The sequence below is a fragment of the Theropithecus gelada genome, chromosome 1, assembly GCF_003255815.1.
Source record: "Theropithecus gelada isolate Dixy chromosome 1, Tgel_1.0, whole genome shotgun sequence".
In the NCBI taxonomy this organism is placed as follows: domain Eukaryota; kingdom Metazoa; phylum Chordata; class Mammalia; order Primates; family Cercopithecidae; genus Theropithecus; species Theropithecus gelada.
The window spans coordinates 158,710,801-158,735,731 of record NC_037668.1 but is presented as its reverse complement, the minus strand read 5'-3'; the positions used below and the strand labels follow the sequence as shown (position 1 = coordinate 158,735,731).

General features: G+C 48.1%; 2 protein-coding genes and 1 pseudogene across 7 annotated transcripts; 2 read left to right on the top strand and 1 right to left on the bottom strand.

The window, feature by feature from the left end:
- The first annotated feature begins 51 nt into the window (after positions 1-51).
- On the top strand, positions 52-6,532 carry IL24 (interleukin 24). 4 transcript variants are annotated; one of them, XM_025399363.1, is made up of 7 exons: positions 52-229; positions 343-488; positions 1,952-2,147; positions 2,941-3,003; positions 4,161-4,319; positions 4,657-4,731; positions 5,646-6,532. In XM_025399363.1, exons 2-7 carry the CDS (start codon positions 445-447, stop codon positions 5,727-5,729), a joined length of 621 nt encoding a protein of 206 aa, XP_025255148.1. In that variant the 5' UTR covers positions 52-229; positions 343-444; the 3' UTR covers positions 5,730-6,532. The 4 variants fall into 4 exon arrangements, with proteins under 4 accessions (XP_025255148.1, XP_025255138.1, XP_025255159.1 ...); XM_025399353.1 differs by having other exon boundaries at positions 1,949-2,147; XM_025399374.1 differs by lacking the exon at positions 4,161-4,319 and having other exon boundaries at positions 1,949-2,147.
- Positions 5,248-24,931, bottom strand: FCMR (Fc fragment of IgM receptor). 3 transcript variants are annotated; one of them, XM_025399321.1, is made up of 8 exons: positions 24,633-24,931; positions 16,418-16,753; positions 15,583-15,696; positions 14,382-14,604; positions 12,833-12,963; positions 12,348-12,491; positions 12,109-12,167; positions 5,952-7,799 (listed from the first exon to the last, which is right to left on the bottom strand). In XM_025399321.1, exons 1-8 carry the CDS (start codon positions 24,667-24,669, stop codon positions 7,671-7,673), a joined length of 1,173 nt encoding a protein of 390 aa, XP_025255106.1. In that variant the 5' UTR covers positions 24,670-24,931; the 3' UTR covers positions 5,952-7,670. The 3 variants fall into 3 exon arrangements, with proteins under 3 accessions (XP_025255115.1, XP_025255106.1, XP_025255125.1); XM_025399330.1 differs by lacking the exon at positions 12,833-12,963 and having other exon boundaries at positions 5,248-7,799; XM_025399340.1 differs by lacking the exon at positions 16,418-16,753 and having other exon boundaries at positions 24,633-24,848.
- LOC112633035 lies at positions 10,276-10,877 on the top strand (annotated as a pseudogene).

Sequence of the window (24,931 nt, the reverse complement as noted above, 5' to 3'; positions counted from 1 at the left end):
ACCCCTCCCCCCTCAGCCCCCATATATATGCCCAAATCTCCACAAAGCCTTGCTTGCCTGCAAACATTTACTTCCGAAACGACTTCCACGGCTGGGACGGGAACCTTCCACCCACAGCTACGCCTCTGATTGGTGAATGGTGAGGGTGCCTGTCCAACTTTTCTTTTCTGCAAAGAGAACCAGCCCCCTCCAGGCAGCCAGCCCTCAAGCATCACTTACAGGACCAGAGGTGAGCATGGGGATTCTTGTGTACTTTTCTTTGAAGGACTAGACCTCTGCTTTATTTGTGAAAGGGGGTCAAGGTGGGGACAGCAGAAGTCAATTTTTTGAGTGTTGATGTAGGGACAAGACATGACTGTGATGAGGAGCTGCTTTTGCCAATTTAACACCAAGAAGAATTGAGGCTGCTTGGGAGGAAGGCCGGGAGGAACACGAGACTGAGAGATGAATTTTCAACAGAGGCTGCAAAGCCTGTGGAGTTTAGCCAGGTGCGGTGGCTCATGCCTGTAATCCCAACACTTTGGGAGGCTGAGGTGGGCAGATAATTTAAGGTCAAGAGCTCGAGACCATCCTGGACAGCATGGTGAAACTCTGTCTCTACTAAAAATAAAAAAAAAAATTAGCTGGGCATGTGTTTTCGATATTTTCAGATACAAAAATCCCAGCTACTTGGGAGACTGAGGCATGAGCATCACTTGAACCTGGTAGGCAGAGGTTGCAGTGAGCCGAGATCATGCCACTTGACTCCAGCCTGGGTGACAGAGTGAAATCCTGTCAAAAAGAGAGAGAGAGAAAAAAAGCCTGTGGACTTTGAAAGAACAGAATGAAAAGACATTGTGAGAGATGCTGAAGCATAGCCCCTGTGCCCCGTGACCCATAACCCAGGGGTCGCTGCCTCCCTAGCCCAGGTGCCAGCAGAACCGGGTCTTCTCTGGTCTTCCTCCCGGTGTAGGGGTGGGAGGCAGTTTCTTTAGGTGTCAGACCAGTGCCTGGAGTAAGAAAGGTTCTTAAATGATTGTGTAAAGAAGCACAAAAGAAAGGGAGAAAGTGAGAAAGGGAGGGAGCCAGAAAGCAAGGTAGGAAGGAAGAAAGAAAGGTAAGGAGGGAGGGAGGGAGAGAGGGAGGGAAAGAGCAAAGGGCAAAGAAGGCAGGTGGAAAGACATTCTCTGCATCGGTTATAATAAATACATAATGGCGTTAGGTACCCCAGCTTGGAGGTTCTGCACACAGTCCTTCCCAACCGGCACTTCAGAGGAAGGCTTTAGAGATGATTCATTGGGAAATCTGATGCCTCTCTCTTATTTGGTAAAAAAAAAAAAAAAAAAAAAAAAAAAATGAATTCTTAGACTCAAGAATGAGTGGTTAGTGGAGGTGGCAGAGTCTGTGTATGACCCTGACCTGCCCTCTGTGTCCCTCCCTGGGACCAGGATTAACCCCTTGCTCCCTTGTGATGAGGAGTGAGGGACAGCCGTCTCCTGGGGAGGAGAAAAAGACCTGCTGTCTATGTGTGCCTAGTGACTTTAGGGCAGAACTTGGACAAGCACATGTCTAGTTCAGCTCTTTGTTTTCCTAGGTTTAGGCTCCCCAGACGAGGCACATTAGAACCTCCCATTTCTCCACTCTTCTGGGTCAAATTCTGACTTGTAGGTTGGAGGCTAGAGAGAACTGCGATGGAGGAGGAGGTGGTGCAGGGCGTGCGGGTGTGGATGGGCAAGGTGGGGAAGAGCAGGTGGACTGATGGTAAGACCAGCAGCTTTAAGTCTGAGGGGCAGGAAGACCCCTGCTTCACCCTCAGTGCACCCTAGCAAGGCTGCCGGTTTGCAATAGTCTCAACTTTCCCATTGGAGAGCCCCCAGGATTGGCCTGGGGACACTCTCAAAGCATTTTCCCAGGGTATGTCACTCTGGGTCACAGGGCCAGCCTCATAGGCTGCCTCCCTTTCTTTCAGCAGACCCTTCTGCCCTCCTTTGCTGGCGACGGTCTCCCAAATGCAGATGGCTGTGCTCCCTTGCCTGGGTCTTATCCTGCTTCTCTGGAGCCAGGTGCCAGGGGTCCAGGGCCAAGAATTCCAATTTGGGCCCTGCCAAGTGAAGGGGGTTGTTCCCCAGAAACTGTGGGAAGCCTTCTGGGCTGTGAAAGACACTGTGGTGAGTAAAGAGCTGTTCTGGACTCAGCTGTGGGGGTTCCTAGGGGCAGTGGGCCGGTGGGGTGAGGGGGGAAGCTATTTTATGATTCTTGAGTCCTTCGCAGCTTCCTAATCAGTTTCCAGTTTCCCATGTGATAACTCTGTGAGGTCAGAAGGCACCACAAGCCCCATTTACACATGAGGAAATTGGGGCTCAGAAAAAATGTGAGCAGAAAAAATTGGGGCTCTGTGAAATAAACAGAGCCCAAAGGAAACCATGAAGAGAGCTAGATTCATCCAGGCTTCATCCCGAATGGAGTCTTCGGCTCTAAATCTGAGAACTGGAATGAGTGGCTGGGCTGTGGAGGAAGCTCCAAGGGCAAGAGAGGCAGTTCTGGCATACAGGCTGTCCTCCCCCACATCCTGCTTCCTCGCCATGTGCAATATGGAGCCCAAATCCTGCCCGTAGTGGTTCTCAAAGCAGAAAGGCTTATTTCCTCCCATGTCAAATGACCAGAGGCATCAAACCGCTTCCTTATCAAATCTGTGTTCAGGCTCTAAGAATAAGAAGAACTCCTGGGACTCCATTTGCTCCTGGGGGGCCAAGCTTAGTTATTTTCATGGCTGCAACCTTGTCTCCCCTCCCCATGGGCCAGTTCAGCCCAGCCCTTCCTGGGTCCTCCTTTGGTCCCTCTGGCCTTGGAGATCTCACAGACTGGATAGATTTAGGGGTCTAGGGAAGCAGCACATATTTGCAGAGTTGGTTTCTATGCTGATCCCTAACATGGAGACGTCTTTTCTTTCTGTTTGCAAAGCAATCTCAGGATAACATCAGGAGTGTCCGGCTGCTGCAGCAAGAGGTTCTGCAGAATGTCTCGGTAATCAGACCTCGGGGACACCACCCTCTGTGCGTCTGGTCTACTGTGTGTGGGTGGGAGTGCAAGGTTTTCTTAGGGGAGGTTGATGAAAGCCCTTCACTTCTTCCCTGGACTGACCTTACACAGGACAGGGCTAGGCTGTGAGCCAGGGAAGTCAGTGTCTGGGGTTACTGCTATGTGGTATGTGTGTGCAGTGGTACTGGGAGATGGAGAGGGTGGAGGCTTGTAAACATCTTTCTCCATTTAGCCAGAGAATTATATATTTCTCTTTTACTTCTGTAGGCCCAATGGGCATCTACTCAGGTTCATATCCCCTCTTCCATTTTCATGCTTTTCTCTGTGTCCATTTTCTTGGGTCCTCCTTTGGTCCATCTGGCTTTTGGTATCTCACAGACTGGATAGATTTAGGGGTCTAGGGAAGCAGCACATATTTGCAGAGATGGTTTCTATGCTGACCCCTAACCCAGAGATAACTTTTCTTTCTCTTTGCGAAGTGAGCTCATGACTTAAAATAATACCTAACAAAAGGATTCATCCTTTCTTTCATCACGATCAGGTAGAGTATGTTATCAAGGATGGGTCACCATCTTCTCATCACCCATCTAGTGAGCACAAACCTGCTGAGCCCTGAGCCCTGAGCCCTGAGCCCTGAGCCCTGAGCCCTGAAAGATGTGGCACTTCAGGAGCTTGAGGGGGTTAAAGTACAATTGCTGTGTCCAAAGATATTAGTTTCTCCTCATTTCTTCTGTTCTCAGTCATTTTCCAGCCAACTCTCTATCACCAAGTCCAAGTTCAAGCCCTTTTCAGGGCCCATCACATCCCCATAGCTGTTAAAGAGACCATGTGGCATAGAAGAAAGAGAATATTAACCAGATGGGCAGTCAGGAATCCTGAGAGCTAGGCTGTGTCTGCCACTGACTGACTGTGTGACCTGGGGCAGGTCATTTATCTCCCTGGGTCTTGGTTCCTCCTGTCAAACAAAGATGCTGCTCTCCATGGCCCCTGAAGGCTCCTACAGATCTTAGGTTCATCATCACCTCCTAGAAGATCCCTATCTCTGCTGTGCTTATCTTGCCTTGGGTGGCATGTGGGTTGTTCCTTCAGGGGGTCAGGGTGGCCAGAGGCCTTGGCTCAGCAGTGACCCCGACCTTCCCCAGGATGCTGAGAGCTGTTACCTTGTCCACACCCTGCTGGAGTTCTACTTGAAAACTGTTTTCAAAAACTACCACAATAGAACAGTTGAAGTCAGGACTCTGAAGTCATTCTCTACTCTGGCCAACAACTTTGTTCTCATCGCGTCACAGCTGCAACCCAGTGTGAGTAGCACAGGCTCTGGATACTGGCAACTCTGGGTTCAAGTCTAGGTCTGCTTCCAGTCTGCTGGGCGGCCCTCTGCAAAGTCCTCCACTTTCCTGGGCTTCAGTTTGTTATCTGTAAAATGGGGATGACCACTCCTGCCTGGCAGGATTGCTGCGAGAATTAAAGGAGGCAGCCCCTTTCACAAGGTGGGAGTTTGGAATTGGCTACCTTGAAGGTGCAGGATTCAGCCTTGGGCTCTCAGGCTTTTGGGAAAAGTGAGAGGGAAAAGTGAGAGGGAGCTTGCATCTGCTCCTACCTAAAACTTGGCACAACTTCTTTTCCCATGTTATGCAGCAGGAAAATGAGATGTTTTCCATCAGAGACAGTGCACACAGGCGGTTTCTGCTATTCCGGAGAGCATTCAAACAGGTAAGGCCAAGAGCTGAGAGCTTGCCCATCCAGTAGAATAGACTATTCTGAACCATCACATGAGGGCGCCTCAGAGACCCAATGCAGAATGTAATGCAGGGGACGCATCAGCTTTGCCCCAAAGCCCCCTGACTTAGCACGAGCACAGGTATATTTGCAGAAGCATCATAAACTAAGTGGTCTTTTTTCTTTCAGTTTTCAAGTTAAAGTGCTTTTATATTTTCCTACAAGATGATTTTGCTAGAGGAAATTTCCCTGTGTTTTGCGGGTACTTGAGCTGGGCAACTGAAGTCAGAAGAGAGGGAGACACCCCACCCCTACCCCATATTTTCCATGTATTTTCCATGATGCTCAACTGGTCTAGTTGTGAAAAACAATTACGGGAAATTATTTTTGCTTTTCCAAAAATATGACAACAAAGAAAAATAATTGCTTTTCCAAAATTATGACAACAAAGAAAACCCAAATATCATTCCCAGCTCCCCTCAGAACATAAATGATTTTGATCACTTTTTATTTGAGGAAGAGATGCATCAGCCTATAAATAAATGGTGAAGAGCAATAACATCTGATGGAGACTGGCCACCTGGGCTCATTTCACCTGTGCAGTGGATTCAGGTGGTGGGACACATCCACCTTATACTGGAGTTTGTGGTTCCTGTTATTAGGCGTGCCATGTGCCTTTTCCTTGTTCCTTGCCCACTGATACTCACTAGCCTGTTTGTCCTCACCCCTGAAGCAGATAAACACATGTAGATGGAGGAAAAGTGACAAGCAGGTGAGCTCATCAGAGGCCATCCCAAAGGTGACCCATCCCATGGATTGGAGTCAGGTCTATTTTAGCCATGGCGGGTTAGAAGAAAGACTATTCTCATAGCTAACATGGTTGACCTTCAACCCTCTTTTCCCTTTAGTTGGACATAGAAGCAGCTCTGACCAAAGCCCTTGGGGAAGTGGACATTCTTCTGACCTGGATGCAGCAATTCTACAAGCTCTGAATGTCTAGATCAGGACTCCCCTTCCCCCACTGGTTCATTCCCTGTGTCATTTCAAACAGTCTCCCTTCCTATGCTGTTCACTGGACACTTCATACCCTTGGCCATGGGTCCCATTTTTGGCCCAGGATTATTGTCAAAGAAGTCATTCTTTAAGCAGCCCCAGTGACAGTCAGGAAAGGTGCCTCTGGATGCTGTGAAGAGTCTACAAAGAAGATTCCTGTATTTATTACAACTCTATTTAATTAATGTCAGTATTTCAACTGAAGTTCTATTTATTTGTGAGACTGTAAGTTACATGAAGGCAGCAGAATATTGTGCCCCATGCTTCTTTACCCCTCACAATCCTTGCCACAATGTGGGGCAGTGGATGGGTGCTCAGTAAGTACTTAATAAACTGTGGTGGTTTTTTTGGTCTGTCTTTGGATTGTTAAAAAACAGAGAGGGATGATGGCATGTAAAACTGAACTTTAGAGTGTGAAAATCACACTGTCTTCTGATATCTGCAGGGACAGAGCATTGGGGTGGGGGTAAGGTGCATCGGTTTGAAAAGCAAATGATAAAATGTGGATTAAAGTGCCCAGCACAAAGCAGATCCTCACTAAACATTTCATTTCCCACCCACACTCACCAACCCACCCCATCATCCCTTTCGCTTGGTGCCCTCCTTTTTTTTTTGTCCTAGTCATTCTTCCCTAATGTGCCACTTGAGTGTCAAGCTGACCTTGCTGATGGTGACATTGCACTTGGATGTACCATCCAATCTGTGATGACATTCCCTGCTAATAAAAGACAACACAACTCAAGTCTGGCAGACTTTCTTCTCTATTTCTGGATGAATGCCCAGTGAGACTGTGCAGTATAGCCAGAAGAGGCCTTCTTCCCAGCAGCAAAGCTCGGCATCTAGCCTCAAGTTCTGGCTGAACTTTGTGGTCGACATCAATCTAAAGATATAATGTCTGACTATGACCTTGTTCCAAAAACTTAGACAAATAGTATATGTAGGAGGTGGGATATCTCTTCTTCCATGACATAAGTGCTACCCAGGAATTTCTTATTGCTTTCCTTCCCCACATTGTCTGGAACTGCCTAAGAAATGGGCAACATTTGTGAAAGCCAAGAAATGTAATAGCTTTGGATGACTAAAATAGATAAAAGTTAAGGTAAGTGCACAAACATCAGTGTCAGGCTATGGAAGAAAGATAAAGAGATGACAAATACCTTTTTTTTTGAGGAAAGATGCTGAGGTCAGGGCACTTACGTGCATCAAGTGATGGAGACAAAGTAAAGAGAGTTTATGGATATATATGCATATCTCGCTAACAAGCTTGGTTCTGAAATTTAGAATACCTCATCACATCAAGATAAATTGCCTTTAGCATAGAACTTGAGATAAGTAGAGGTTCACTAGAAGTGCTAACTTTTGGATCAGGGCAAAGGCGTTTCTGGGAGTGTTTTTATACTAGACCCCTGCCTAGTCCATGGGGCTGAGGCATGTCCACATAACTCAGAGCAACAGCCTTCTACTTGTGTAAGACCCAAGCATGGGAAGGATGCCCAAGACAATAGCTATGCCTCTGCCCCAGCCTGATGCCATGTGGTCTAGAGTCTGGGCAGCAACAACCCTGTGGTCAAAGACATGGAAGAAATGCTCTGCAAATCTCACAGCCTGTTAGATTGGAAAAGAAGCAAGTGGCATTGGGACAATTGCTCTGGATGCCTACAGCTTACCTGTCAACTACAGGAGGCTGCCAAGGTGTGCAAGAGGACCTGAGGGCAGAGCCATGCTCAGGGCACAGATAGACGGGGATGGGAGTCAAGATGGGGCATGGGAAGTGATGAGGGCTCTAAGAACACACGAAGCAGGTATTGGATATCAGCAGACAGATGAGACTCCTTGGCACCACAGTCTGAGCCTGGGGTCGGGGGACAGCTGGGGAGTTGTCAGGCAGGAACATTGATGTAGTCATCTGAATTACTGTCCTCCATCTTGGCGGCAGGCTGGTGGTAGAGACTCACATATTCACAGCTGCTCTTCAGAGATGGGACATGGAACCAGGGAGATTCAGACACCTGGGGACAATGAAAGAAGCATCACTGGATCTGGGTAGGGTGATTTTAATATCTCCCCAGGTGGATTTTCATAGCAGGCAATGGAGCATGGGCATGGCTGCTGAGTTCCAGAAGGCAAAGACACAGAGATGGCTCAGCTCCATCAAGCGGAGCAGCCCTGGGGATTTTCAGGGTAGTGCCTCACCCGAGATAACTGGAAAACACTGAGACCTAACGTGGTCAGGAAATGCCTTAAATAGGGCTCAGAGTAAAATCATGTGGCTAAGCATGGGCCTGAAAGAGATCCAGCTGCCAGAGAAGTATCCCCTCGGGGATAAGATGCTGTGACTTATGGAATAAATATGCATCTTCTTAGGGAGTTATTCAGAAATAGAGTGAGTCACCCTTGGCACCTCTGTAAGGGCTCAGAGATGCTGTGATGTGGGGTCGTGACAGTGCATTCAGGAAGGGGATGGGTGGTGAAGGGGATAAGATGGCAGCCCACAGGGCACTCTGGCGCTCCTTTTCCCCAGAGGGAAACTTCAGGATCATCCACCTTGAGGATGGTCAGTTCTTAGAGGTCAGGACTGTGCCAATGACCCCCACATGGCATAGTTACTATTGCATCCACTGAAGAAGGCCACAAGGGGGACGGTAGTGTATTTAAACACAAGCTCTGAGAATTAGACTTCCAGCAGCCTGAATATAGTAGGCATTCAGGAAGCACTCATTGAAAGAAACTTTTATATATTTTGTACTTTACTAAAGAGGGAAGCAGCAGCAGCAGCTTGCTTTGAAAATACGTCTTCCATCGGTCAAGGAAGTAGGAAGTCACAAAACAGAAAAGAAGAAAAAAGAGAAGGTTGAAAAGAAAAATAACAGTGAGAGCAAAGAAAACTAAGAAACAAAATTAGATGGTCCTGGTGTAAATGTCAGTGAGGATGAAACTCAGTCAAGTAATCAATGAAAGAGCTAAAAAGCACACATGGGTAGCACTCCTAAAACTTAGATGATGTAAGACCGGTCAAGAAAGGCCTGGATCCCAGAACAGCTCAAGATGTCAACCTGAAGCAAATTAACCAGCACATAACAATAGGAGAAATGATACATGAAGTTGGAGGTGACACAGAGAAAAAAGACAGATGATCAAGATGAAGTTTCCAGGGTGAGAAGGAAGGCAGTAATATCCGAGCTTCCTTTAGAGGCCAAAGAAGAGGCTGAGGATGGGGAAGAAGATGAGGCTGAGGATGGGGAAGAGGATGAGGCAGAGGGAATCCTCGATGTATGACGTGGTTTTTTGTTTTTGTTAAATTAAATGAACTTTGAAAAAAGTGAGCAAACCCTTTGTTAGTTTCTCACACTATCTCTTCTATTATGTTTTAACTAACTTTCTTTGTCTGATAATAGAGATGGTTTTAGATTTGCTTAAAAAAACCCCAAAAATTTATCTTTCACTGCCTGTTATAGTTCATAATTTGAGATTAACTTATTTGGCTTAAGAAATGGAAACGATCCCCATTATTAAAGGCTATAATAATGAGTCACTAAGCATAGGCACCTTGTTGTAAATTTGTTCCATCAAGTTTTTTGCCCCTAATAGCGGGAATGAGAGTTTCAAGTAAAAAGGCAGGGTCAGCTTGGAACAAAGTGCAGGCTCAGGTGAGGGTCTGTGTGGTCATAGGGCAGTTTTAGAGAAAAGAGCTGCTGGAAAGATGGAGTAGACAGACAGTGTCGCGCCTGTCTGTCCCTCGGACTGGTTGCTGCACCATCCTCTGGAGTCTTGCCTGCTCAACGGTCAGTACATAGGTACTAGGACCGTGTGCACATATTTCTGAAGCAAGCTGCTGCTGCTTCCCTCTTTAGTAAAGTACAAAATATACCGAAGTTCCTTTCAATGAGTACTTACTGAATGCCTACTACGTTCAGGCTGCTGAACACTGCCATGCAGGTGTGAACCTTCTCTAGCGGGAGTGGGGAAGGGCAAGTTGGAGAAGCCGGAGGGGACTGCACAGAACTGCCTCTTGTTGCTGGGTACTACTGTTCCCTTTGTAGCCAGGCCCACGATTGACCAGCTGGGGATTAAATTTCTCAGCCTGCCTGAAGGGAGGGTCACTACATGGTTAAATTTCAGCCTGTAGGATGCAAGTCGAAATGGTGGGAAACGTCAGGGTCATGGGCCTAAGAAGCAGCATTCTCTTCCTCTCTCCTGTAAGCTGGGACGTGCACACGGTCCTGGTGCCTAAGTACTGACCATGGAGCTGGTAAGACTCCAGAGGATGGTGCAGCAACCAGACGGAGGGAATTTCAGTCCCGAGACGACCTCTTGGCTCACTGGCTCAGGCCACCTCTTCCTGTCCCTTTGTCTCTGAGCCTTTACTTGGGGAGGGGGAAGTAGGCTTCCACCGTGTGGGCCCTATCTTTTGGAGTCTGTGCTGCATTAGCTTAGTCTACGCTCGAATTCAAACAGGGATTTTCTTTTCCCAGGCGGCTGCCGAAGATGGCGGAAGTGCAGGTCTTGGTGCCTGATGGTCGAGGCCATCTCCTGGAACCCCTGGCGGCCATCATGGCTAACTAGGTACTGCTGGGCCGGAAAGTGGTGGTCGTACGCTGCGAGGGCATCAACATTTCTGGCAATTTCTACAGAAACAAGTTGAAGTACTTGGCTTTCCCCTGCAAGTGGATGAACACCAACCCTTCCCGAGGCCCCTTCCACTTTCCGGCCCCCAGTCGCATCTTCTGGCAGACCGTGCAAGGCTTGCTGCCCCAGGAGACCAAGTGAGGCCAGGCCGCTCCGGACCGCCTCAAGGTGTTTGACGGCGTCCCACCACCCCACGACAAGAAAAAGCGGATGGTGGTTCCTGCTGCCCTCAAGGTCGTGTGTCTGAAGCTCACAAGAAAGTTTGCCTATCTGGGGCGCCTGGCTCACGAGGTTGGCTGGAAGTACCAGGCAATGACAGCCACGCTGGAGGAGAAGAGGAAGGAGAAGGTCAAGATTCACTACCGGAAGAAGAAACAGCTCATGAAGCTGCGGAAACAGGCCGAGAACGTGGAGAAGAAAACTGACACACAGTGGTCAAGACCCACGGACTCCTGGTCTGAGCCCAATAAAGACAGTTAATTCTTCATGCTTGGCCTGGCCTGCCCTTCCTCCATCGTGGCCCTGGAATGTGCGGGACCCAGGGGCAGCAGCAGTCCAGGTGCCACAGGCAGCCTGGGACATAGGAAGCTGGAAGCAAGGAAAGGGGGCTTAGTCACTGCTTTCTGAGGTTACTTGAAAGCACGCGGAGAACTGTGCAGGTGTCATCTATCTATGACCAATAGGAAGAGCAACCAGTTACTATTAGCAAAAGGGAGCCGGAAGACTAATTGGAGGGGCCCTACCTTGTGAGTGGAGCATCTGTTTAACTTTCCACCTGGTCATATAACTCTGCAGCTGTTAGAATGTGCAAGCGCTTGGGGACAACACGAGCTTGCTGTTGTACGATGGGTATTTACAGCAGCATAGACTGGGAAGATGTGCGACCAAGGGGTTACAGGCATTGCCCGTGCTCCTCACCTGTATTTTGTAATCAGAATCAAATAAATTATTTTTAAAGAAAAAAAAAAAAACAGGGATTTTACCACACCCTTTTTAAAAAAACTTTATTCTGGGTTCTGCGTGTTTTGGACACTGTAGGCTGCTTTAGAGAATAAAAAGCTTTCTCATCTCAATTCTTAAACAAAGATGAATGGACAAAGGCTTTCCACCCAACCATCAGTGGCCACGCATGGAAACGCGAGTTTCCGTCCAGTCTAGATTTAAAGATGAATCCTCCTTACTCAATGTGTTGAACCTTGTCTACATCTCTCCCAAGTCTCCTCTAGACCAGGCCTAACCGCCTCCAGTGAAGGGTAAATTACTTCCTCTCACCTTCGAAAGTTTACTAGAAAGTTCTCGCGCACAGGAAGGTGAAACTGTCTAGGTAGCTTCCACCTCCCTAGGACCTCCTAGAAATCTAATCTCCTCCACTAGAAAGCCTTTCACAGAACTGTGGAGCTGCCACCTATCATTCTCTGCTAAGCCAGCGGCATCCAGCACGCACGTATCCCATGACAACTGCTTGGCTAGAAGCCACGGAACCAGGTCTTCCACAGTTCCCGGTATTCAACCTCCTGACACCAAAGAAAGACGAAACTAAAACAACTTGTTGGGCTCAGGGCCCAGGAGCTGCTGGGAAACCCGCTCTCCGGATCGCGGGGGCGGCGCGGGAAGCCGCACTCGGGTCCCACCCCAGGGCTGGGGCCGCCCAGTCGGGCCGCGGCTGCCAATCCCAGAAGGAGCAGAGCTTACCTGCAGCGGGGCGGGGGGCAACGGCGCTCCGGGGCCTGGAACGGGGGCCTCTCCCTTGCCTAGGGAACAGCGAGGGCGGGGTGAGGCGGTGGCCGAGGCTCCCGCCCCACTCTCGTGCTACCGCCCCCAGCTCCACCCTGCGGGAAGCCCTGACACTAGGAGCGCGCCCCGAGGCGCCCGGCCTTCCCGGTGCCAGCGCACTCTTTCCGCTTCTCCCCGTGGCCCGCCCGGCCGCTCACCTGCAGCGTCCGCCCCACGAGCGCGCCGCGGGCAGGCGCTGTAGATGTTGTTTTGGGAGCGCGGTCGCGGCGACCCGCGGGTCCTCTGGGAGCTCTCCAGGACGCGCATCATCACGGCCAGTCGGCGGGCCCGCCTGGAGAGGGCTTCCCCGCAAAGTCACAGGAAGAGGGAGGAAAATGGCATCAGAAGCCCGTGCCACCTTCCCCAAACGAAAGGCTGCCTCCTCCCTCGGGCTTGGCAGTGTCTGACCTGGAGATGCTCCAAGCGTGGGGAATGTACGAGGCACCGCCTCGCCCTGCCCTGAAGACCAAAGGGCCCAGGGCGCTGTCCTCTTCAGACCAGTGGCCTCCACTTCCCTACACCCCAGGCTGCTCATCAAAAGCTCTCTGAGTTTCCCATGGAAGTTCAAAAGAGGGTTCCGAACGCTCTGGGCTCTTTGGGCAGCTCAGCTCTCGCTCCCCAAGCCCCCAGCCCAGCCACTCACCTTTCCTCCTTTCAACAGCGCTTTTCACCACCAGCCCCAGAAGTGCCAGCAGGAAAAGGCCCAGGATTGTCGAGATCAGAATGTGAAATCCTTGGCCTTCCCTCCCAGACCGTGAGCCATAGTCCAATGTTCTGGGGAGGGAAGGAAAGGTAGAGAGGGAGGAAGAGATTATTAAAGGAGGTAGGTTCAGGGCGTGCTTCTGTGTGGCCAACGTTTTTGGAGATGACTTACAGATTTGTCCTTTTGTTAACAGAATTCACTCCACTCCCCGCTCAAAAAGACTTGCCTATGGAGTCACGAAACTTGAATTCAAATTCATATTGTGCCTTTTACTGGTTGTGTGATCTTGAATGAGTCTCCTAATCTCTCTGAGCCTTATCTCTTCGTAAATAGGTATAGTAAAACCTATTTCGCAGAAATGTTATGAGGATGAAATAAGAGTGGATATAAGGAATTTAACGCACCTTCCAATGTTCAGCACGTCAGTTTCTTCACGAGATTATTGCAGATATTGACTGGGCTAGTTCCTTATAATGGTGGGGGAAAGGATGTTTTTCTCATAGTGCTCCTTCTGCCTAGAAGTTCTCCCCTCAATTTTCTCTACATATTGAAATCTTACTTTTCTTAAAAGACGTTGTGTAAGTCCTCTTTTCTTCCTAATTGTGGTAAGCCAGACTGTGTGTGTGTGTGCGTGTGTGTGTGTGTGTGCGCTTTGGGTTTCCAATTCTGTGGTCATGGCTGTTTCAGGCTTTATCACAGTCAGACTTATGTTAGTAAGATCTGGATATTGCATACTGTCATCTTCTTGTATCTTCAGGACATAGCACAATGCCCGTCACATAGTAGAGAGTAAGAAAATGCTGGTTGGACTTGATGTTTTCCCTGCTAATAGGTTAGGAATCAGGAGTCCTGGTTCTATTTGAAACCACTTGGTTCTCATGACCCCAGTTTCTCATACCTATAGAACCCAAATGATTTTGGAGGTCCTGTTTCTCACTAACACCTTTGTCTTTGCTTATGCAAAACCAGTTTTGATTATTGTAGGGGTTTTTTTTTTTTTTTTTTTTTTTTGAGTCTGCTATAATGCTTCCCCCTAGTGGTATATTGCAGTACTTCCCTGGACTGCATCCCAGCCTTTAGACCAGTGCTGTCCAGGAGACATGTGAGTCACATATGTAATTTTAAATTTCCTAGTAGCCACATTAAAACAGTAAAAGGAAATGACTGAAAGTAATTTTATATTACTAGCTTAATAGTTAAGTTTATTTTTATTCTCATTTAGTTCTTCCCCATCAAAATAGATTTGAATGAATCTGAGTGACAGGAAGAGCTGGGTCTCACTAGTTGCTACAGGATCAATGCTGGGGCATTGACAAGTGTGTTTTTGTTAAAAGAGCTAATGAGTTAATGAGCTATATTCATAGGTGGTATATTTCACAGTGGCCTAGAGACAAAGCCAAGGAGGGTGTCTAATAATGGGCATTGCAGTGGGTTTCAGTGGATCTCCTAATTCCAGCCTACATCTAGATCCTGGACAGTGTTCTCTTACCTCTGCCTGTGCAGCCTGGTGTGGTGGTTGTAGCTGGCTGTCCGAGGCTTGAGCAGCTTCTCCAGAGCTGAGATCTTTGAGGCTGTAGTGGATGGCAGGAAGGTTGGGGGCTCGTCACCTACTACTGAAGATGCTCTGGACACTCGAGGGTGGTGGGTGATTTGGGTGGTGGGGGAGGAGTGGTGGACTGGAGGAACCTTGGTCCTTGGAGCTGGTGTGGTAACTGCAGGAGGTAGCAGGAAAAAAATGATGTTTCTTTTATATACTCTATTCTCCAACAGGATTAGGTCACCACTTCTTTCCACAACATACCCTTCCCTTTTATGCAGACTACTTTTGTTCTTGCAGTCCTCGTGGCCTAAAATCCTTCTTAACATGCTATCCAGGCCTAGTCAATTCCAAGTATATTTGCTTCAAATACCATTTCTTCCAGGAAGCCTTCCCTGACTTCCGAGGTAGAAGAGCTTGCCCCCCTCTGAGCAGAGGGAGAAGCTTTTTTGTAGTTCTATTCCCACTCTGCCTTGTGCTGTATTTGTGTGCTAATCTGTTCTCCCCCATCTCACACCTATCAGTCACAACCTTGGCTACACGATCTGTTCAATTACACTATCCCTCTTGGCTCTCAGTGGGGTTACCTAGTGTAATGTTGTTCAATTAATGTATCCACTTCATCGGCATATGGGATAATATGATGGAAATATTGCATGTCAAAATGCATTTAAAACTGGACAATGATATCAAAATGTAAAGGTATCATTAGTAGGAACATCCTTAATCTTTTAGTTGCAAAATAGAGTTAAAAATCATTAGATGCCAGCAGGTAGAAGACAGCCCTACGGGGAGCACGAGACATGATGATCTCCAGCTGGGAAATGTCTGCCCAGTCTTGGTTTCCGCAGTCATTCATAAAAGAGCTGGATTTTGTGAGTGGAGCACAAACGTCATTGCTTGTGGTGCCACCTGGTGGTAGTACGTAAGTTCTGCAGCTAGGACCAGGTGACCTGACTGTCGGACAGGCTTGAAGGATATGGACAGCAGATCTCAGGGAGGTATGTACCCTCTCTAAAGGCAGGGAATACACACCTAAGACTCAGCTCAGCTCTGCCAGCCACTCTATGAACTGAGCATAGACCCCCTCCTCCATTTTCACACTGCCACAGCATCTCACCCACCTCTCCTACCTTCGCTATGATGAACTGACCTCTGGTTACGACTTTGGAAGAACTGGCATATGGAGGCATCTGGAACAAATAGGGCAGATGAAACCATTTTGGAGTCTCAGGCATTGGCTGCTCTTCCCATGATGGCTCGTATTCTATTGGAGGGAAGCAGAATGTGTTGGTGATCTCTAGGAGGAGACTGAGGCTTGGGGAAGGGTCTGTTGGTGTAAACTGAAACTAATTCAGCCAAAGTGGATGACAGTGAGGGGATGAGGGCAGGGTCCACTGAAAGAAGCAGAACAGGAGCTGGGTTGGGGGCTTCCCTGGAGGAAATACTGGTTCCCCTAGTCCAGTCAACATTCCCTGCAAAATCAGCAGAGGTCATTGGGATTCTAGGCTGTTAAATTACTGTTGCATATGTGTGGGGAACTCGGTGGAGGAAAGGAGAAAGGCAGGATTCCAGAGAAATAAAGGATCAGGTCATAGAGTAATAAGATTGGCCTATAAGTGTGGCTGGGTAAATTAGTGTCTTTCCTTTATTTCTCATGGGACAATTACATAGGATAGTTATGTCGCTTTGCTTCCAATTTCCTCCATCTCAGAGCGTCTCCTCAATCTCAAGCCCCTACTCCCCTCATGCCCTGGGTAGGATGGACAATACAAAGAGAGTGCCTATCTTGTTCCTTACGTCCATGTTGGGTAGAAAATTCTGTGGACCATGAAGTTAATTGACTACGAGGTTTCATATGGATCTCAATCATTATGTGGCTTATATGGCAACAGTGTCAGAGTCTAGGGGACTGTTACAGTTAGATGACTGTCCCAGTCTTCCCATTTTCTGGGTAGTCTGAGCCTCCAATCAGCAGAGGAACCTACCACTGTGGACATTCAGGGTGACTTTCTGGGTCTTCCCCCTGTCTGTGTTCCTGCCCGCTCCACAGGCATAGACTCCGCTGTCACTTTCGGTCAGCTGTGTTACCTCCACTAGGAACAGATTCTTGCGTGGGTATTGCTTCAGAGTGACTCGACCCTTGTATTCCACCTTGATGAAGTTGGTGGTAGATACCACAGTACCACATGTTCCAGATCCAACCATCTCCCGGCACAGATACATCCTCACATGCATTTCAGGAAGTGGGCACTTGATGGTAACTGATCCGCCCAGCTCTCCCTCTACCTTTACTTCTGGGAGGATCCTCAGGGCCCCTGATACTGCAGGGAGAAGAGATTAATGCAGAGGGAGCCTCATCTCTAGCTATATCCCAGCCCCATCCATTTCCCAGCTCCAGCTCTCTCGCCAACCATAGCCCAAGACCCAGCCCAATCTCACATTCATCCCCAGATCTAGCCCTGTCCCCATTATTAGCCTTGCCTCAGCCTATCCTTAGCCACAGCCTTATCCTCATTTCTTTTTTCTTTTTCTTTTCTTTTCTTTTCTTCTTTCCTTCTTTCTCTCTCTCTTTCTTTCTTTCCCTCCCTTCCTTCCTTCCTTCCTTCCTTCCTTCCTTCCTTCCTTCCTTCCTTCCTTCCTTCCTTCCTTCCTTCCTTCCTCTCTTTCTTTTCTTTTCCCCTCCCTTCCTCCCTCCTTCCCTCTCTCTCTCTCTCTTTCTTCTCTCTCTCTCTCTCTCTCCCTCCCTCCCTCTTATAGGATCTCACTCTGTCACCCAGGCTGGAGAGCAGTGGTGTGATCATGACTCACTACAGCCTCAACCTCCTGGGCTCAAGCAATCCTCCCAACTCAGCCTCCCAAGTAGCAGGGACTACAGGTGCATGCTGCCATGCCTGGCTAATTTTCGTCTTTTTTGTAGAGATGGGGTTTTCATTATGTTGCCCAAGCTGGTCTCGAACTCATGGCCTCAAGTGATCTGCCTGCCTCGGCCTCCCAAAATGCTGGGATTGAGCCACTGTGCCCGACCCTTATTCTCATTTCTACCCTTAGTCTCAACTTCAGCCTCGTCCCATCTCCAACCCTACCCACAACCTCAGGCCAGCTCTATGTTCACCCCCAATCCTATGCCCTAGTGTTACCTTAATTTAACCCTCAACTTTGGCCTCACCACCGAACCCAAACCCATAAGGAGCCAGACACGAAACCCTTGAGATGATAATCAAAAGTATATCTCCCACTCCAAGGAGACATAATATGCCTCAGGTGACCCCAAACAGCATACAGCCCCCATGTGACCTCAGCGTGGTGCTGGCAGCATGGTGCGGTTGTGTTGCAACAGGTTTTCCTTTCCAGTTTGGTTTCGCTCAGCCGCATCCATCCAGCCATTCGTTTGCAGTTCTATTTATTAAATCATTCAACAAGCGTTTATTGAATGTCTTTCCTGTGACAGTAAACCAGCCGGCATCCCTCCCTCAGGAACAAATCATTTAGTGAGTGATACCAATCAATGGCCAGTGAGCAGTGTAATACATCCCATGAGAGAGATCGCACGGGGTTCCCTGGAAGGAGCGAACCAGGGCACCTGATGTAGGCTGTTGCAGGGGGTGGCGTGGTTGGAGGAAGACTTTCTGGAATAAGCAATGTCTGAGTTGTGACCTGAAGGAATGGGTATGGAGGGCAACTAAGAGTGACGATGCTCATCACAGAGGCGGAGGACATAGGAGGGGAATTGAGGGTGTGTGTGCATGTGTGCATAGGTGTGCACACACTGTATGTGTGATGGGGAGGGATAAAAGATATGGTTCATGAGTCCCTGACATCATAAAGCTTATGCTTTGAGTGAGAGAGGTCAGGTCTAATGCACTTGAGTCAGCTGCAGAAGAGGGTAAGGCCATGCCTGAGTAATTGCCAACTAAGTGGATCCCGTAAGTGTCTGCATATTTCTGGGAAGAAAGTTCATAGGGTAAAGCGTGTGCGTGTGTGGTGAGGTGGGGCTGGAAGGCTGAAGTGGAAGAGAAGAGAGTCTTCCAAACAGCCAGAACAGTCCCCTAAAAGACCAGGATATGAGAGAGAACATAGCATGTCCATGGGCGGAGAGAAGTTTGCAAACGTACTGAGATTTATCCACAGGGCATGCATTAAGAAGAGCACTAGGGAGTTTAGTCAAATGAGAGTCAGGGGAAGCTTAGGAAACAGGTGGGGATTGAGACTTTGGGATAAAGACATGCTGGGCAAAGGGAAGAATTCTGACAATGGTAAAGAGGTAAAAACAATTGTGGGAGCAGAAAAGGGGGTTGGGGAGGGTGGGGAGGGTTAGAGAGGGAGGATGTATGGGAGCATGTTGAGATCTAAAAGTGTAGCTGACATAAACGTGGTAAAGACTACAGAAGAGGGTAAGGCCATGTCTGATTAATAGCCAACTAAGGCAGATGGACCAGCCAAAAACATGAACTCTGACATGGAAACCCTCACATGAAAAACCCAGCACAGCTTTAAACCCACTGGAAATCGAGTCATGAGGTAGCCTCACGACTAGACATTGCAATGGAAAGGTGACCTGTCACAAAGTGTCAATCAACAGACAAAGATACAATCAAAGGGAGGTCTGGAGGAATCACCTTTTGCATCCAGACAGCCCCCACCTATGTGGGAAGCTGAACGCCGAGGGTGGAAGCACATGGAAGTGTTTGAATGAGACTAACCCAGCCAGGAAGGAGGTGTGAATGCCACTTTCCCAAGAGCAAGATGGTACAAAATGGGCAGGGGGAGGATAGCAGAAATGGGGTCATCACTTATGTAGCAACCTCCAGCAGCCTCAGGCTACCCAGGGTTGAGCTTTCGGTAAATCCCTGGCTTGCCTGTTCAGCTCCTTGTGCAGACCCTGGATGGATGAAGTGCAAGAAAAGCTACTGGCTAGGCTGAGCTCTGGTCCACAAGGAAGCAGTAGCTGGTGATGTGAAAATGACCAGACCCCAAGAAAAAGAAACTAGTTCTCCTCAAGTTCATGGTAGCTTCTAACCTATTCCCAAGACTTAGTAAAGCAGATTTTGAAAACAGAGAAAAGACAGATATAAGCTACTGGTTTAGGCATCTAAAGTAGCACAGTGTGCATGAGACTCATCTGAGGAGAATGGCTACAATGCAGACGACCTGATCCTGTGCTTGGGAATGGTGATTACATGTATCTGTGGCATGGTCTAGAAATATGTGTTTTTCAACAAGTGTCCCAGGTGCCCTTGCATTTCTGCAATCCTGGGCTATATAACATTTACAAATGATTCCGGGGAAGAAAAGGAGGAATTGGAGAAGGCTTCGAAAGGAACCAACCTGTTCAATAGTAATGTTTTTGAGAGGCTGCTAAGTGACATTAATCTCTAAATTGGTGACTTGATTTTCAGTGGTTATGATAGGGAAGAGGGAGAAATGTGGCTTAAGAATCACTCTCAATATATAAGTGGATGTAAATACATGATTGGAAAATGGGAAAACATTCTCACCATACAAAATAAGGTCAAGGTTCATAGGTCCTTGGTGGCTGGGGAGCTCTGGAGAGGGACTCTGGCACCCACTTAGGGGTGATTTTCCAATGGAAGTGCAAATGAGGACCTAGTCAACTCAAATCAGAGCAGATCTCAGGAAGAGGAGAGTTGGCCTGTGATTTTTATGTTTATCAAAAGGGGCATGGATTTTTTTTAAAAGGATGAGAAACATCCCACTCAGCTTCTTATTTCCAAATACAGTGGCCTGGGTGTGTCCAGGCCTGCAGCCTGTCACAACGAATGAAGTGTCCATCTCCTTTCAAAGGCCAGCCCCTCCACCTGTATCCTGAGTCCATCATTCGCATCTGTTTTAGTTCTTCTTGTCTGCAATGATCCTGTTTCTTTCTCTGGCTATTGGAGAAAAATGGCCTTCTCATCTAGCATTGCCATAGCTTACACACATGTCCTGCTATTGCCCATCTTTTCTTCTTCTTCTTTTTTTAAGACAGGGTCTTTCTCTGTCGCCCAGGCTGGAGTGCAGTGGTGCAATCTTGGCTCACTGCAGTCTCCACTTCCTGGGCTCAATTGAGGCTCCCACTTCAGCCTCCTGAGTAGATGGATGGGATTACAGCACCTGCCACCACACGTGGCTAAATTTTTGGTAGAGATGGGCTTTCACCATGTTGCCCAGGCTGGTCTTGAATCCCAGCTCAAATGATCCATCCACCTTGGCCTCCCAAAGTGTTGGGATTGCAGGCATGAGCCTCCGTGCCTGGCTTTGCCCATCTTTAAAAACTCCCCAGTTGACCTTTGCCTCCCCTTCACCTGCCAACACACCTCTTTATTCTCTTTATCAAACCAGTCATCAAATTTGCTAAATCAGATTCACTTCCATACCTCCCAATTTCTCTTCAATCCACTCCTATCAGAATTTCGTGTCCAGTGTTCCACTGAAACTGCTCTTGTCAAGTCACTGAAATTCTCCTGTCGCCTCTTTGTCTTCATTTCCCCTCATCCTGTCAGCAGCGGTTGACAGAATGGAGCCGGCCCATCTTGAAACACACCCTTGGTGTGGCTTCCCCAGTGCACACCCTCAGTGGTGGCTCCCTGTCAGCCTGCGTTCTTCCTTTCCTTCTCTCCCACCTCTCCGTGCTGGGCTAGCTCAGGGCCTGTGCCTTGCACCTGTTCTTTTCTCTGTCCTCCCTCCCTCTCTGCCCTCACTCGCTCATTGACTCCCATGGCTTTTATGGCTAATGCTATAGATTCCATCAAAACATGATCTCCAGTTTTACCTCTGAGCTCCAGACTTGCCTCTGACGTCTCCACTCGGACCCTACTTGAATGTGTAAGATATATACCAAACTTAGGACAGCCAAGAAAGAACTGATTTCTCTTCCAAAACCCTCACATACTCTTCCAATGATCCCATCATCCACCCAACTGCTGAAGCCTAGAACTCATCTTCATGTCAAAGAATAAAGAATAAATTTTAAGTGTGTGTGTGTGTGTGTGTGTGTGTGTGTGTGCTGGGTCCCAGCATCAAATGTATATATGTATATATGTTTGTATGTATGTATGTGTGTATGTATGTATTATTGGTCAAGGTAAAAAGGTTTGAAAGCTCACACTGCATGACACTGCCTTGCTTTATTAAAGAGCTCTAGAGAGGGCTCCAGGCAAAGTGGCCTACAGTTTGTGCCTCATGTACTAGGCCCTAGGGAGGCCCACCCCAGCATTTGCAGGACCTGGGGTAGGAGTACAAATTAAGGCCCAAATACCGTATATCTGAATATTTTTAAGTTATAAATCAAGTTAATGAACTGTTAAATAAAATTCGCTTTACTTACCTAACTTGACAAATGCACCCTCTTTGGATGTTCACTCTACTCCGTGGCCATGCAGGGAAAACAACCCCAAGCTTCCTGCCCCCAGCCTCTGCCCACCTTCCTTCTCATCCCTTCCTCCTGCCCACAGCACAGGGGTCCTGGTATATACATAGTAGATACCTCAGCTTGCAAGTACAGTCTTTGTCCACCCCCCACCTTCTTCCCAAATAGCCACCTGTGGCCACATTTTATAGGCCAGGGGTCAATCTCAAGAGGAAGACCCAGGATAGAAGCTTGCACCATCATTGAAAGGGGGCCCACAGTCATGTGGACGGGGAATTCTAGTTCTAAAAGAGAGAGTTTGGGTAGGGCATGCTGGCTGTGGCCTGTAATCCCAGCACTTTGGGAGGCTGAGGCAGGCTGATCACTTGAGTCCAGGAGTTTGAGACCAACCTGGGCAACAAGGTGAGACCCTATCTCTATTAAAAATACAAAAATTAGCCAAGAGTGGTGGCATGTGCCTGTAGTCCCAGCTACTCAGGAGGCTGAGGTGGGAGGATCACTTGAGTCTGGGAAGTTGAGGTTACAGTGAGCCGTGATTGCACCACTGCATTCCAGCCTGGGTGACAGGAGTGAGATCCTGTCTCAAAAAAGTGGGGTTGGGTGTGGGCTTGGGGCGTATGCATCTCCCTGGCCTGTGAACTCCACACCCTGTGGGCATGGGCATGACTGGAGGAGGGTGGGGCCCATAGTGAGATCCCTTTTGGCCCACCTAGAATGGGGGTACTTCTCAGGACAGACTGAAGTCGTGCAATTTGAGGATCCTTCATGCCTTTAGGTCTTCCACTCCCCACCAAATCCCCTCTTCCTCCTCAGGCCTAAGTTTAGTTAACCATCCACCATACCCTCCTATGTCCTACGGCCTCTCACAGTGTTTGATGTTTCATGTAAACTCCATTCCACTGGACTTTTAGAGATTTTCAATCTTCAGCTCAACAAATACCTGCGTTTCTTTCATACTCAAGACATCGCAAAGAAAGCAAACATCAATAGGAAGCCATTTCAACCCACAAGGAACTTGTCACTGAATAAACCAAATTAAGATGGACACACATTAAACATAATACAAGGCAGCTATTGGGCTCAGAAGAGGGGCCTCAGGAATGTCTACAAGAAGGAGGTGAAGTTTGAGATGAACTTTGAAGAACCCATAAAAAGTGAAGGTGGCCAGGTGTGGTGGCTCAAGCCTATAATCCCAGCACACTGGGAGGTCAAGATGGGTGGATCATCTGAGGTCAGGAGTTCAAGACCAGCCTGGCCAACATGGTGAAACCCCGTCTCTACTAAAAATACAAAATTTAGCCAGGCACGATGGCGCACACCTGTAATCCAGCTACTTGGGAAGCTGAGGCAGGAGAATCGCTTGAACCCAGGAGGCGGAGGTTGCAGTGTGACAAGATCATGCCACTGCACTCCAGCTGGGGCGACAGAGAGAGACTCTGTCTCAAAAAAAAAAAAAAAAAAAAAAGAATGGTGAAGGTGAGAGGAAGGGTGTTCCTGGTCCTGGCAGAAGGCACAGCATGGGCAAGGGCATGGTGGCAGGAGTGTATGGCTTGTGTTCAAGGAGAAGTCCTATTGGCCGGAGGTTAAGAAAGTGTTGGGGAGTGTGGTAGGCTCAGAGTATGAAAGGGGGGTACAGGGAGGAGTGTACATTGACTTCAGTAGGCAGTAGAAGTCATTAGAGGTTCTTGGGAGAGGTAATCCTGTGATTAGAAGTCAAGTTTAGGAAAATTAATCTGGTGCTGCAGGCATCCTGAGTTAGAAGAAGTGGGAAAGATAGTTAAGAGGGGATTGTGTGTTCTTTTCCTGTTCATTTCCTCTGTTACCTTCCTAATGTCAATTGCTGCTGCTTCTTATCCCGGTAGATACGGATCTAGAAACTGCACGATTTGGCCATTGATTGGATCAAGGTCTGAATGAGGATAAATCGGAAGAGGTGGTAATTAGCCATTCTGGCATTTTGTGGCTGATGATCAGAGATACTTCAGACAGGTGAAATAGCTGGTTCGGATGGTGATCAATGAGGAGTTTGAGGTAAGGTTAGGTGGGCTACATTTCAAATCTCAGTGGAATATTGAAGTAGGGGTTGCCCAGGAGACAGCTGTAAATTGAGATATGGAATTCAGGAAATAGATTAGAGCTACTGAATGGATTACAGAGTTTTCATTTAGGGTTGAAAGCTGGAAATTCAGGACTGAAAAAGATCTATAGAAAGAGCATAGAGGTAAGAAGAAAGAAGTATGGAGACACTTGCTTCAAGATCCCATAATAATACGCAATACGTTTAGGAGAGATGACATCTTCAACTCTTAAGAGTTAACACCTGGCTGGGCACAGTGGCTCACACCTGTAATCCCAGAGCTTTGTGAAGCTGAGCCAGGAGGATCACTTAAGGCCAGAAGTTCAAGACCATCCTGGACAACATAGCAAGACCCCAACTCTACAAAAAAAATTAAAAATTAGCTGGGCATGGTGGCATGCACTTGTAGTCCTAGCTACTAGAGAGTCTGGGGTGACAGGATCACTCGAGCCCAGGAGTATGAGACTGCAGTTAGCTGTGATCACACCACTGCACTCCAGCCTGGGTGACAGAGTTAACACCCGAATGAAACAGGAGAGTGTCTGGAGTGGAGAATGGAGCATTAGCAGAGCCCTGGGAATGAGTGAGGAGGGCATCCAACACCTCACGTGGCCTCCATTCTTGTCCTACCCTAGGTGTTGGTTTGCAACTGAATCCATCCAGAAACATCAGAGCTAGAGCTACCAGGCAACTCTTCTACTTGTGGCCAATTCAAACCTCATTCAGAGGTCTGAAGTGTTTCCCCTGTAGTACTTACCTGGCAGGAAGTAAAGTGACCAAAGCCAGAGGTCCATTGTTCCTTCTAGAGTGCAAGATCCACCCAAGAGCCCCTAGAGAGGGGGATGGAGACACGCTGCTTACTCAGGAAGCCTTCACAATCTGGAGCTAGAAAGAGATTTCTAGCCCCCACGAGGAACAAAGCTTCACGATGAGGAAATGACAACCTCCCTTGTTTGCTAACTAGTCTTAGGCTAAAAAGAGAGTGCTGACAAACCGCAGAGGAAGTCAGGAGCTGAGAAAACATGTTATGTGGAGTAAGAAAGGGTCACCCCGCTC

Coding starts and splice junctions, on each gene's coding strand:
- IL24 (XM_025399353.1), top strand. CDS start 445: ATGAATTTTCAACAGAGGCTGCAAAGCCTGTGGAGTTTAGCCAG. Junction 2,148..2,940: donor GGGCTGTGAAAGACACTGTG/GTGAGTAAAGAG, acceptor CTGTTTGCAAAG/CAATCTCAGGATAACATCAG. Junction 4,732..5,645: donor TCCGGAGAGCATTCAAACAG/GTAAGGCCAAGA, acceptor TTTTCCCTTTAG/TTGGACATAGAAGCAGCTCT.
- FCMR (XM_025399321.1), bottom strand. CDS start 24,669: ATGGACCTCTGGCTTTGGTCACTTTACTTCCTGCCAG. Junction 16,754..24,632: donor GTCACTTTACTTCCTGCCAG/GTAAGTACTACA, acceptor TTCTCCCTGCAG/TATCAGGGGCCCTGAGGATC. Junction 7,800..12,108: donor TGCCCCCCGCCCCGCTGCAG/GTAAGCTCTGCT, acceptor CATTGTCCCCAG/GTGTCTGAATCTCCCTGGTT.